At 49.6% G+C, this 12,282-nt stretch overlaps 1 protein-coding gene across 7 annotated transcripts in view; it reads right to left on the reverse strand.

Moving 5' to 3' along the window:
• SRGAP3 (SLIT-ROBO Rho GTPase activating protein 3) overlaps nt 1–12,282 on the reverse strand; it is a 246,038-nt gene that overhangs the window by 5,174 nt on the left and 228,582 nt on the right. For 5 of the 7 annotated variants that reach the window (XM_027523686.1, XM_027523690.1, XM_027523689.1 and 2 more), the window contains 3 exons: nt 7,222–7,402; nt 5,828–5,977; nt 3,465–3,792 (listed from right to left, as the gene is read on the reverse strand). In XM_027523686.1, coding sequence (XP_027379487.1) covers nt 3,465–3,792; nt 5,828–5,977; nt 7,222–7,402 — 659 coding nt within the window. Of the gene's footprint in view, nt 1–3,464; nt 3,793–5,823; nt 5,978–7,221; nt 7,403–12,282 lie in introns of those variants that run through there. The other 2 variants (XM_027523691.1, XM_027523692.1) reach the window with 2 other exon arrangements.

The following is a 12,282-nucleotide window of genomic DNA, read 5'->3' on the forward strand; positions in this document are numbered from 1 at the left end:
TTTCAATTTCAATATGAGCATTGTAGATCTCACAGAGGCAGGCTCCACAGTCAGACAGACGTGTTCAAATCCTGACTCTGCAGCTTCCTTGTTGTGTGACCCTGGGCAAGTCACCTTACCTCTCTCAGTCTCAGAATTCTCATTTGTAGGTTAAGTATAATACTGAACTCAGGGAGTTGATGAGTATGAAATGATATGGCCCCTTTGAAGAGCATGGCATGGCACCTGGTACATAGTGTTGAAAGTTGAAAGTGTTAAGTCACTCAGTTGTGTTCGACTCTTTGCAGCCCCATGGGCTGTAGCCCGCTAGGCTCCTCTGTCCATGGGAGTCTCTAGGCAAGAATACTGGAGCAGGTAACCATTCCCTTCTCCAGGGCATCTTCCTGACCCCGGGATTGAACCCAGATCTCCAGTACTGCAGACGGATTCTTTACCATCTGAGCTACTAGGAAAGCCCCAAATGATATGGTCCCTTTGAAGAGCATGGCATGGCACCTGATACATAGTACTTCCCAAATAATATGGAAGTAACACAGAACGCCAGTGTAAGTCCCCTCCCTAATAATTCATTTAATCCTCATACTTATCCATACTTACAGGAACTACCATTATGATCACTTCACACATAAGAAACTGGAAACTCAGACTGGTTAACTTGTCCAAGGTCACACAACTACTTACCAGCATAGCAGTCTGACTCCAGAGTTCATGCACCTAAGCATTAATAGTAACAAATCTGTTAATATCTCTCCTTTGTCCATAGGAAAAGTGTTCAGCGGTTATATATTAGAACATTCACTATGCTCACCCCAGGGTGATGGGACTGTTACTTTCTTCTATTATAATGTGTTTTTTTTTTTTGGAAAAAAATGAGAAATTTGAAAGGCAACAAAAATCCTCATCTGCCTCTGCAGTTCCTGTGGATACTGAGACATTGAAGAGCTCATCAGTACTAGAGCACTTTGAATGACACTCAAAGCGATTCTGACAGCTCAGAGGGTTGGCCTGGGGCTCAGCATTCCAGGAGGGGCACTGGAGCTGGACTGCAGCATTTAACCCCCGGAGCTCTGGGCCAGGATACAAAGCCCGGGGTTGGGAGGAGAAAGACTGCTTTACCACTGCCGCTGGGCAACCTCGGGCAAGGCTCAGTCACTCTGCACCACACCTGGTCCCTGAGCTGAAAGCCCCCCACTGGCAGTGAAGATGGAGGAGACAGCTGACGTGGTGATGTGTGTGAACTGCCCGACAGTGACCTCTGCTCTCCCCCAGCCAGGGTCCTCGGCTCCTGTGGGGTTTCCCAGGGATGCCTCCGCTCAGGCTGAGCTGGGCCACCAAGGGGACAATGAGGGACAGTGCTTAGAGCCGGTAATGGAAGATGCTGGCCCCACTGGCTCCACACACTACTGAGACACACTAACTAGCTTTTCCGCCCTGGGGCAACTCTGGAAAAAAAAAAATGCAAAGTGTGGTTAGACTGATAGGGCTGGTGCCTGGAGGTGTCCCCGCTAGCCCCTTCCCCACCCTTCTTTCCTCCCCGTCCTCAGGTGGCTCTTGCCTGCTGGGCCCCCATACCAGGCTCCAATCCGTCCCAGCCTATCATTTGGCTTTGTGAAGAGACCACTGGCTAACAGCCAACATTAGCCTGTGGGCTTCCCAGGTGGCACTAGCAGCAAAGAACCCACCTGCCAATGCAGGAGATGTAAAGTGATACGGGTTCAATCCCTGGGTCAGGAAGATCCCCTGGAGAAGAAAATGGCAACCGATTCCAGTATTCTTGCCTGGAGAATCCCATGAACAGGGGAGCCTGGAGGGCTACAGTCCATAGGGTCGCAAAGAATGGGACACAACTGAAGCAACTTAACACCAAACACAATATTAGCATATATGCTTCGCCAGGATACTTCATCCTTTGCCCACAACACTGTCTACTTTTAGAAGACACTGTTTGTGCCTTTATCCACAAGGATTAGTGGTGGTGGGGGCAGGTGGGGTCCTGCATGACAGGAGAGAAGGCAGTCCCGTCCCCACTTTTGCTACCTCCCACCCCTGCAGAGACAAATGGCCACCTTCCACGCCCCAGGCTGCTTAAATTAAGTCCTCCACTGATATCACTGCTCAGTCTGCTCTACTCCAGCAGCGCCAAAAGGCAAAACTAAGAAGTAAAATATAATTATCGCCCCTCTATCACCATCCCTACCATCCCCACCACTCCACCCTTGCAGAGTGTGAGCCAGAAAGACAGCAAGCTCAGAAAAAGATCAGCTGAGGTGTTTAGGCACAAGCCTGGTGTTAGTCTGAGACGTGATGCCATGATCTCAAAGTGGAGCTGCAGAGAGGTGCCAGGAAGCGTGGACAGTGGCGGGGCATGGGGGCAGGGAATGATCACTTTTCACTTTGTCCTAAATGAGACCTTCCCACCTTGGATGGGTGTTTCAAGGTCCCCAACCCCGCTCTTCGCAATAGAATCCTCACCGCCCCAAAGATTCTGATTGTCCCTCTTTTCTTAACAGGGAGAAAACATTAGGAAGGGGATACATAATGGGCTGCCAGCCAGATTCCAGGGAGAAAAGTGGAAACTTGAACTATGATAAAACTGTCAAAAACACATGAAAGTAGTTATGCAAATCATTAAACAATTCAAACAAACTGTTTGGTAACAATTTCTTAAATGAATTTGTTGTGCTTTCTTTGGCAAATGTAAAAATCACACAGGTTTCTCATCCAAATTTTTAAGAAGTTATCTAACAAAACATAAAACTCTAAGCACTTTGGAAGACCATGGAACATTTTCTGCTTCCAGCTTCAGCTATTTCGTCCTGCCTACCCTTTGGATATTGGTACTGTCCTCCCCAGAGACATCTCTCACTGCCTTCAAGCAATCCGCACCTTTTAGGCTCTCGGAACACAGAGTTCCACTCCTTCAAGACTCCTGACCTATTTGCCATTTTCACAGCTGTGTGTGTTGGTGGTTGCCATCCCTCTCTTCTCTAAACCCTAAGCTCCATGTGGGCAGGACCTGGGTCCACTTTAGGTCATTATTATTTTCTCAGTGCCAGCCAGTGATTGAGCACAACAGATGCTCCATAAGTATTCACCAATATATAAATGAACAAATGAATTAGGGAATGAATGAAAAGATGAACAAATGAAAACATGACTAGCACAATCTTGCCATCTTATGGAGACACCTGCCACTACCACATCCCCTATCTGGGAATCCCACCTCCAGCCTGGACACTGGGGCCTTGAGTCTTTACAGGAGCCCTAGCCAGGAGCTACACCCATCTAGCTTCCGCTCCAAAAGGGAGGCCAGCAGGAGGACAGGAAGCCAGCTCACTATCTATCCTGTGTCCTAGCTCAGCCTGACCTGGTGTGAAGGGCGAAGTGACTCCCCAGTCTGCAGGGGCCCACCCCTACCCCTCTGGGGGTGTCAGCTGGTGCGCCTGCTTCCTGCTGGCCCTTACTTCTGCCAGGGCCTCGGCCTCCAGGGACTTGTGGTCCCCCAGGCTGCTGTGCCTGGTGGAGCCGCACGTCGACCGCATGCTGTGCCCTTCGGAGAGCGCCTTCTTGTCGGGGTAGTTGATGCTGCCGGCGCTCCCGAACGTCGCCATCCTCCGCTTCTCGGGGCTCTCGATCCTTCCCCGGGTGAGGGGGATTTTGTGGGGGCTGCTGGGGCAGGCGGCGGCCCGGGGCGGTGTGTCTATGCTGGGGCCCAGGCCCCGGGGCGGGCTGTGTGTGTCGCCCCCGCTTCGGCGCCTGGGGATGGCTGCTCCGTCAGATCGTAACCGCACTCTGCAAAGGAGCCAGGGGGCAGGGGCATGGGGCAGAGGTCAACCCTGGCCGGTGTCACATGGCTCAGCCAATCCCCCAGAGTCCAGACATGCTACACACTAGTCTAGGGAGTGGGTATAGTAAAGCCTCATTCAGCCGGACATGGCGATTCTGCAGTGAAGAACCGTCCGAGCACAGAACTCAGGCCAGCAGATTTAACCTGCACACACAAAGGAATCGGGCCTCCTGCTTCTAAGCTGCAGTCAGTGGTGCTAATTACACAGCGAATCTCGTCTATATGTTAAGTCAGGGCCAGGAGGATTGCAACCTGGGAACACTTTGCTCATGGTTAGTTGGGTTCATGATATGTTTTTAAGCGGTTTAGGGTCTCCATGATTCCAGAGGGCTTCTGATTGGTTTGAGGCATTGAGGCTTGACTGTACCACAAGTCACCAGCTCCCTGCAAGCACAGTAGGGCCCCCTGGGAACTCAACATGGCCCAGTGTTGTCACCCTCCCCCAATCCCCCCAAAGGGCTGTTTTCCATGAGGCTTTCCAGACCTTGAACATTTCCAATCATTAAGAGAAAAACCTGTATCACTGGAATGCCTTTTACACATTTGGATACCTTTCACCCTTCAGGGAGGGTGTGGCAGAGAGAAAAGGGGCCTAAAGTATCTCTCTGGAAGGCAGATTCTTGTCTTGTCTCTGTCACTGACTTTCCAGCGACTTCTTTCAGACCCACTTTATTTATCCGTTACATGGGTCTAATATTCCTCACCCAGCTTCAAGGGAGGTTCAGTGGGTAGGAGACCACTCTGAAGCGGTTCTACCCACTGGGGATTCTGCTCCAGCCTAGGGAGGTCAGCAAAGACCTAAAGGCACTGGTGAGGAGAGGAAGGCTGGGAGGGGTGAGGGGGTGGGGAGGAAGGACGGACTACGGGGATGGGTTGTGACGGGGACCAAGCTCAATGCAGTCAGCAGTGCTTTTCACCCTGTGCCACCAGCCAAGCTAAGCATTGCCTGTGGTCACCCCAACAGGACCAAAGCATTGGTGTCGGAGTGGAAGAGTACTGGGAGAGAAAGGAGATGAGGAAGGCAGACAAGGAAGGACAGAGGGAGAGGGAAATTGAGGCAGGAGAAGGTACGGCCCCCCTAGATGTCAAGGGACCTCAACTCTATCATCCACCTACCCCAACCATACACTTCCCCTGATTCTATCTGCTGATTATCTACACCCTAACTGAACAGAGTTCGCTGAAGAGAGGTACTGGGACTTCTGCTGAAATAAATTCGTAAACCTAGGTTCCTATTGCAGCTGATTTCTCTGGCTCTGTCTGCAAGCACCTAGCGTGTGGGTTGATCCCATGACCTCTCCACCAAAAACAGAGACTATGACATTTTGAGAATCTGATTAAGAAAGCAGTGAGAAACTGCCAGCTTTTCTTTTCTCCTCTTTTCCTTATTTATTTTTTAAACCACCAAGTGCTTTGCACTCTACCTGTAGACAGAGTGAGGAGCCCAGCTCCTTACCTGGCAGAAAGGTCATGTGATAGCCCTGCCCACACGGGAGTGAAGAAATTGGCAAACACATTCCCACCAAATATGTGGGTGGAGCCGAGTGTCAATTTCCCCCCACGCAATGTGTATGAGACTTCTACTTACATGGTGCGCTTCAGTGAGTAAGAGAGCTTTACATTTTAAAATATAACAACTTAGGTTTTCAACAGAAAGTAGGGAGGAGGTTTAAGAACTGGAGAGAGAGGAAAAGTACTTGCCAATTTTTAACTCTCCCTCCCCCGTGTTTTTAGTATTTTAAGTAAAAAGGATTGGTTGCCTGTATAAGTCTTTCCTCTTTCTCCACCTTTGTCCCAAGCTGGATTGCTTTGCTACCTGCCATTCGAGGCCAGTTCCAGCCAGCCCAGCAGGCGTGCCCAGCGTCACATCCTATGGGAAACAAGGGGCCACGACAGCCTCCCTCCCTTGCCCTTCTCTCTCCCGAATCAGACCCGAATGGGCACTGCATGAGCAGGAAAGAATGAACCCGAGTTTCCTACCGGCCCATCACCCCCCCAAAGCCGTAATCCGAGATGTGCTCCGTGGGGGACTGCAGGTCGTTTTTGGAAGAGGCCTTGTCGTCCAGCAGCGGCCCACTGCTGGCCTCGCTGTCGGCCTTTTGGCTCAGGCTGTCAGAGAAGGCGTCGTCCCTGGGGAGAAGAACAGATGTGAGCTGGGTGGGCTTCGCACCCAACAACCCGGATGTATTGAGACCTGTGGGGCTGGATCCACACCCACAGCTCGTGGTTGCGCCGCTGCCGCTTCCCCAGCAAGAGGCGCTCTAGGGCACCACGCTCCCCTACTTGCTCCCCCCTCCGCCGCCCCCGGGGACTAAACCTGGTCTCTCCAAGCTGTTCTGGGCTGGGACAAGCTGAATGCTGGAAGGTGTGGAGGAAAAATGGGGGAGTGGGCCTGCAAGCCAAGCCCTGAGCACCGAGTCTCATGTGGCTCAGGGAGCAGCAGCTTGGGGTTCAGCCAGGGAAAAGGAAGGCATTCCCATCCCTCCCCCACCCTTGGCTTTGGACAAATGTGAAGGGGCTGAAGCTTGTTGGGGTGCTCTGTCCACCGCCCCCTATTCGCTCTCCCTTCCTCTATCCTTCCTGTCCTTGTCCTCAGAGGCCTGGGGACGTCAGAGGGCCGCCTAGGGTTCTTCCGTTGTTTGCCTGACCTGGACTTTTCTCGGGCTCCAGATGGTCTGCTCTGCCATCAAGATGTATGCTTTTGGCCCCCTCCCTTTGAGGCCCAGCCTGCAGCCTGGTAAATCAGTTCAACCTGAGCAGGACTGGAACTTGGAGGAAGCATATACAGGAACCGTCAAAGCTTTTCCAAGAATGGAAGGTGTCGACTTTCTGGGCCTGACGCTGGGGCTAGGTGTTTGGGATGTAGAGCTTTTTTCTATTTTTTTTTAAGGTCTAAAGTTATTTAAAAAAATAGCACCCTCTTAGCTGGAAATGAGAGGATGATTGTTTCTGCCCCTCTCCTGGCAGAGCTATCTCAGGGTAGAGAACAGTGGGCAGTTAAGAGGGCAGTGGGAGGCCCACTGGTTTACAGTGGAGGCCCTGAAGGGCGAAGGTATATGGCAAGATCCAGGGATCACTGAGAACCAGAGTGGGTGATAAATGCCCCGGAGGCTATCAAGTGGGCCAGGATGGCAAGCCAAGAGCACCAAACAGTGTCCCTGTGGACCGTGAAGTATGAGCAATTTGCTCATATGTTAAATGGATCACCATTCAAAGGGAGCTGAGACATAATCCATTCTCACTGAAGACCAAGTGTGTCACAGCAGGGAGAGCAAATCGCTGGCGTATAACCCAGCGCTGCTGTTCCTGTGCCCCTTCCAGACATCACTAATCCATCATGACACTCTTCACAGAAGGTCCCAGCGCCCACTCACATGTCCTGTACAACTATGTACTGATGTGGGATGAGCCCGTCCACGCCGTTGTGACGACCCTCCCACCAGTCCTCGGAGGCTCGGTGGTACAGCAGCAGTGAGGCTCCCTTCTTGAAGGACAGCTCCCGCGGGGACCGCCCCACGTAGTCAAACTTGGCGATGGCCTCGATCTGCTCCACTTCTGGAAGGAAAGCAAGGGCAAGCGCATCCATGAGAACAGCAGAAGGCAGCCCAGGAGCCTCAGTCAGAGGGCCCTGGCTCCGTGGGGCAGCACAGACAGCATGCCTGGTGAGGGCAGCATGAGCTGGGGCTCAGGGTACTGGGCTCTAGGCTCAGATCCGCTCCCTGTGCTGTGACCTCAGGCAGGCCATCTCACTTCCCAAAATGGAAAGTGGGGTTGAAATACTACATCCTTACTTTCCACTGCCCCTTTTTCACATTTTAAAAATAATATAAGAAACTTCTTTTTCTTCTGTCCCTTAAATATCAGCTGTTTCCATTTTCCCATGAACCCTTTCCCTCTTTGTTCACATATCACACTGTTGGTGCTTCTTACCTTGTAGGAGGTCAAACAGATGTGTGTGGATTCTCTTCCATGTAAAATGTTGTACACAATTTTTAAAGGTTCCCAGAAGACTTCTCTCCAGAGCTCATTGTTATAGACTGAACTCTGTCTTCCCCCAAATCCATATGTTACAGTCCTAACTCCCAGTGTAATGGTATTTGGAGATGAGGGGGTTTAGGAAGTAATTAAGCTTAAGTGAGGTCATAAGGGTGGGGACCTAATATGATAGAACTGGTGTCCCTCTGAGAAGAGGAAGAGATAGCGAAGAGCTCTCTTTCTGTCTCTGCATGGGCACAGTGGAAAGGCCATGGGAGGACTCAGTGAGAAGGCAGCTGACTACAAGCAAAGAAGAGAGGCTTCAGCAGAACCCAATCCTAACAGCACCCTGATCTTGGACTTCTAGGCCCCCAGACTGTGAGGAAACACATTTCTGTTGTTTAAGCCACTCAGTCTGAGGTGAGTGGCAGCCTGATGGCATGCCTGAGCTAACATGCGCATCCACGAACTTAATTTGGGGGGAGGGAGAATTCTTACTGGGGCTACAGGTCAAGCATATCCCTTTGCATACACACATCTCCCTGTCAGAGCTGTACTCTTCTCTGGTCAGTGACAGGCCCTGCCTGGGTTAACCAGTGAAACGTAGTTCTTGTCCCTGAAATACTTCTCCTGCCCGGCTCTGTCACCTCTTGTTTGTGTGACCTCAGGCAGGTTACATAATTTCTGTACACCTCAGTTGCCTTTAGAGGATTAAACGATAAAGCATGAAAGAAGACATACAGATAGGCAACAGCTATATGAAAAGATGTTCAACACCATTAATCATTAGGAAAATGCAAATCAAAACCACAGTGAGATACCAGCTCACACCTGTTAGAATGGCTGTTATGAGAAAGACAACAGACAAGAGTTGGTGAGAATGCAGAGAAAAGGGAACCTGTGCACTGCTGGTGCAAATGTACACAGGTGTGGCTACTACAGAAAACACTACGGAGGCTCCTCAGAAAATGAGAATCAGAACTACCATGTGATCCAGCAATTCCACTTCTGGGTATTTACCCACAGGAAATGAGCATGTTTAACTTGGGAAGATACGGGGCAGACCCCCGTGTTCACTGCAGCACCATTTACAATAGCCAAGATACGGAAGTGACCTAACAGGTCCGTAGACAGATGAACAAAGAAGATCGGTGTATATACACAATGGAAAATTGTTCAGCCATAGAAAGATGGAAATCCTGCCATTTGCAGCAACATAAAGGGACCTTGAGGGCATTATGCTGAGTGAAGTAAGTCAGACAGAAGACGACAAACACTGTACGACCTCACTTACACGTGGAATCTAAAATCAGAAACAAACAGAACTCACTGATACAGAGAACAGACTGGTGGTTGCCAGAGGCGAGAGGTGGGTGAAATAGGTGAAGGGAATCAAAAGGCACGCACCTCCAGCAGATAAATAAGGCATAGGACGCAATACTCAGCACGGTGCCTACAGTTAATAATACTGTGTTGTGTATTTGAAACCTACTAAGAGTAGATCTTAAAAGTTCTCATCACAAGAAAACAAAATATAACTATGTGTGGTGATGGATGTTAACCTGACTTATTGTGGTGATCATTTATATATATATATATATATATATATATATATATATATATATAAAATCATTATCCCATATACCTTATATTAATAAACTGTTATATATCAATAGACTTCAATATATTTAAAAAAGAGAATATGTGAAAGTTCTCAGCATAGCACAGACATACATTAAGAATTCAACATATAGCGGCTCTTGTGATTATGATTATAATTACTAATGGACATGAGATTGAGCAAGCTCCGGAAGATGGTGAAGGACAGGGATGCCTGACGTGCTGCAGTCCATAGGGTCACAAAGAGTCGGACACGACTGACCGACTGAACAACAACAAAAAAACAACAATGGCTTTAGCTTATGGGGTGGGACTAGACAAAGAAATCTGTGCTGCAGAGAATTTAAATGTTTGCTCAAGACCATGCAGCTAGTGATCTTTGGGAAGGAGACTTTCAGGGGAGGAGGACAGTTATTTATGCCTACAATTTATTTAACTTGTGTTAAAGCCTGTACCCTAAGAGATGCAAATGGGTAGAAATGCTACGTAGAAAATGGGTCATGTATAAGTGTTAATATGCTTGTATTTTAAGGCAAGCACAAAGATGTTTAATACTATAAAAAGAAGATACATGCATGTACTTATATAAATAAACAAATCTATTAAATGCTAATAAACAAAAGAGTGGTGGCCCCTGCTCTCTCTAGCCTGCAGTTATCTTCCCGGTGCTGAGCATCCATCAGGATGCTTCTCTTGTCCTCATGGATTACCTTGATCCTGTCCATGCAGCCATCTACCTGTCTGTCATGGAGCTAAGCCAACAATACCTGGCTTTACCACTTTTTTGCTTTTACCTGGGTGACCTTGAACGATTTAGTTCTGTTTTCTCAGTCTCAGTTTTCTCATCTGTAAAATGGGAGTGATAAGAACAGTACCCACTTTATGGGGTTGTCATAGGACTAAGCAAGTTATTACACATGAACAGCTTGTAACAGTGCCTGGAACACGATTAGCTTCATATGAGATGCAGTTGTTGTTGTTATTAATACCAGAGATAACGACTCCTAAGGGCCATGGACAGCATGGAAGTCATCTCTCCCTGTTCTTCCCCACCCCACCCACACACATTAGGTCTCTTCTCTGTGAGTAGCTGGCTCAAGAAGACTGGGCCAGTGCCCCCATGAGATGCAGTGGCCTTTGGGTGGACCCAGTCCTCGGTGCCTGGGACAGCCTGCTGTAGACAACAGGCGTCAGACAGTTAAGCCAGCTTTCCCCAGCTGGTTCCCTGTCAAGTGTCTTTGCAAGCTATTCTGACAAAGTTGATGCAAATGCCAGACCGACTAAATGGGTCAAATAAACTCAGATCTTGACTCAGAGTCACCTTCTCAGTAAAACGGAGAGATCTCTGTACTCTCTGCTGCATCTTTGACTCTCATACCATCCCTATGTTAGCAGCACCTACTAACCTATGTGTTTGCCTGGCTTTAGAGAAAGGCCAGAGGGTTTGCAAGGCCAAGAGCTGAACCCCAAGGGCTGGGTGCTCCTGGGTGTGACCCCAAGGGCTTCTTCTGAGCCCACCCTTTGCACTGCTGAAGGAACTGCCCAGGGCGGAGACTTGCTCAACTCCATCGCCTCCAGCAGTCACTGGTGGTAGACTGGAGTGGGGGGCGAGGGAGCTAGGAGAAGTGGAAAATGTAAGGGGGAGAAAAGAAGAGAAGATGAGGAGCAGAGCTGAGCTGCAAGCTGAGAGAAAGCTCGTGTGTTTGCAGATGTCGCTATGTAATCATGTGGGGTAGAAACAGGGATAATAGCTACCATTTATTAGGAAGTCTGTCATTTGGGTTCATCACACCTAAAATAGAATAGCTTACCAAGTCTCCCACACACCCCTCCCCAAACTTGCTTCATCCCCTCATCTTCCCCATCTTAGGAAACAGAATCACCATCTGCCCACTCCCTCAGGCCACAGAAGCTAACTCATCAGCATTTCCGTCAAATTGTTCCCTGAATCTGACCAGCCTCACCACCTCCAATGCCACCCACTCCTCGCCGGTCCAGACATCACTGTCCTTCTACCTGGCTACCTTGCCTTCCTTCTTGCTTGGTACAGTCATTTCTCCCCACAGCAGCTGGAGGGATCTTTTAAAATCATAAATCACATCATGAGACTCTTGTTCAAATTCCTCTGAAGGCTTCTCTCTGGTGGGGTGAAGCCTGCCGGGGGGTGGTCCTGAGGCAGCAAGCCCCTGTGCTCTCTGTCCATCCCTCTCCTTGGTCCTGGTGCCCACAGCACCTGCCACCTCGCAGTGAGGAGACGGGGCGGCCACACAGCAGGTGCAGGCTGACTGACAGTGATCTGAGGCCCCAGAACACTGCAAGGGGACGCCTGACCTGCCTCCCCACAGACACATCTGCCTCCCCATGGACACGCCTGCCTCCACCAGCAGCAGCCCCGACGGGTCTCAGTGCTGAGAAATCAATCTATCTTGTTGGACAAGAGGTGTTTTCCCCCAGTGGAAGTGGAAGAAGAAAGCCTGAGAGCAAGATCTAGAACAAGAGTTGCACGTGTATGTATGCACACATGCACATAACCAGGAGTCAAAAAGCAACAGACGGAGAGAATGAGAAGGGGGCTATTAACAGTGACAGAAGGAGAAGGAGGACTAGAGGTGGTAGGAAAGAGAGGACAAGAAGGAAAGAGAAGAGCAAACCACCACAAACAAACAGAAGGTGGCAGCCTTCATATCTCCTAAAGCAGGCTCTGCAGGACGTTCTTCTCAGCTCAGGGTGGCTTTAATCGCTAAGAATTCTAGCAGAGCTGAACATTATGCCCCGATTTACTTTCCTGCCCTAGGACCCAGGCCCGACACATCACCTCCCTCTCAGGCCACAGTGACTGA

Source organism: Bos indicus x Bos taurus, chromosome 22 (genome assembly GCF_003369695.1).
Source record: "Bos indicus x Bos taurus breed Angus x Brahman F1 hybrid chromosome 22, Bos_hybrid_MaternalHap_v2.0, whole genome shotgun sequence".
Taxonomy (NCBI): domain Eukaryota; kingdom Metazoa; phylum Chordata; class Mammalia; order Artiodactyla; family Bovidae; genus Bos; species Bos indicus x Bos taurus.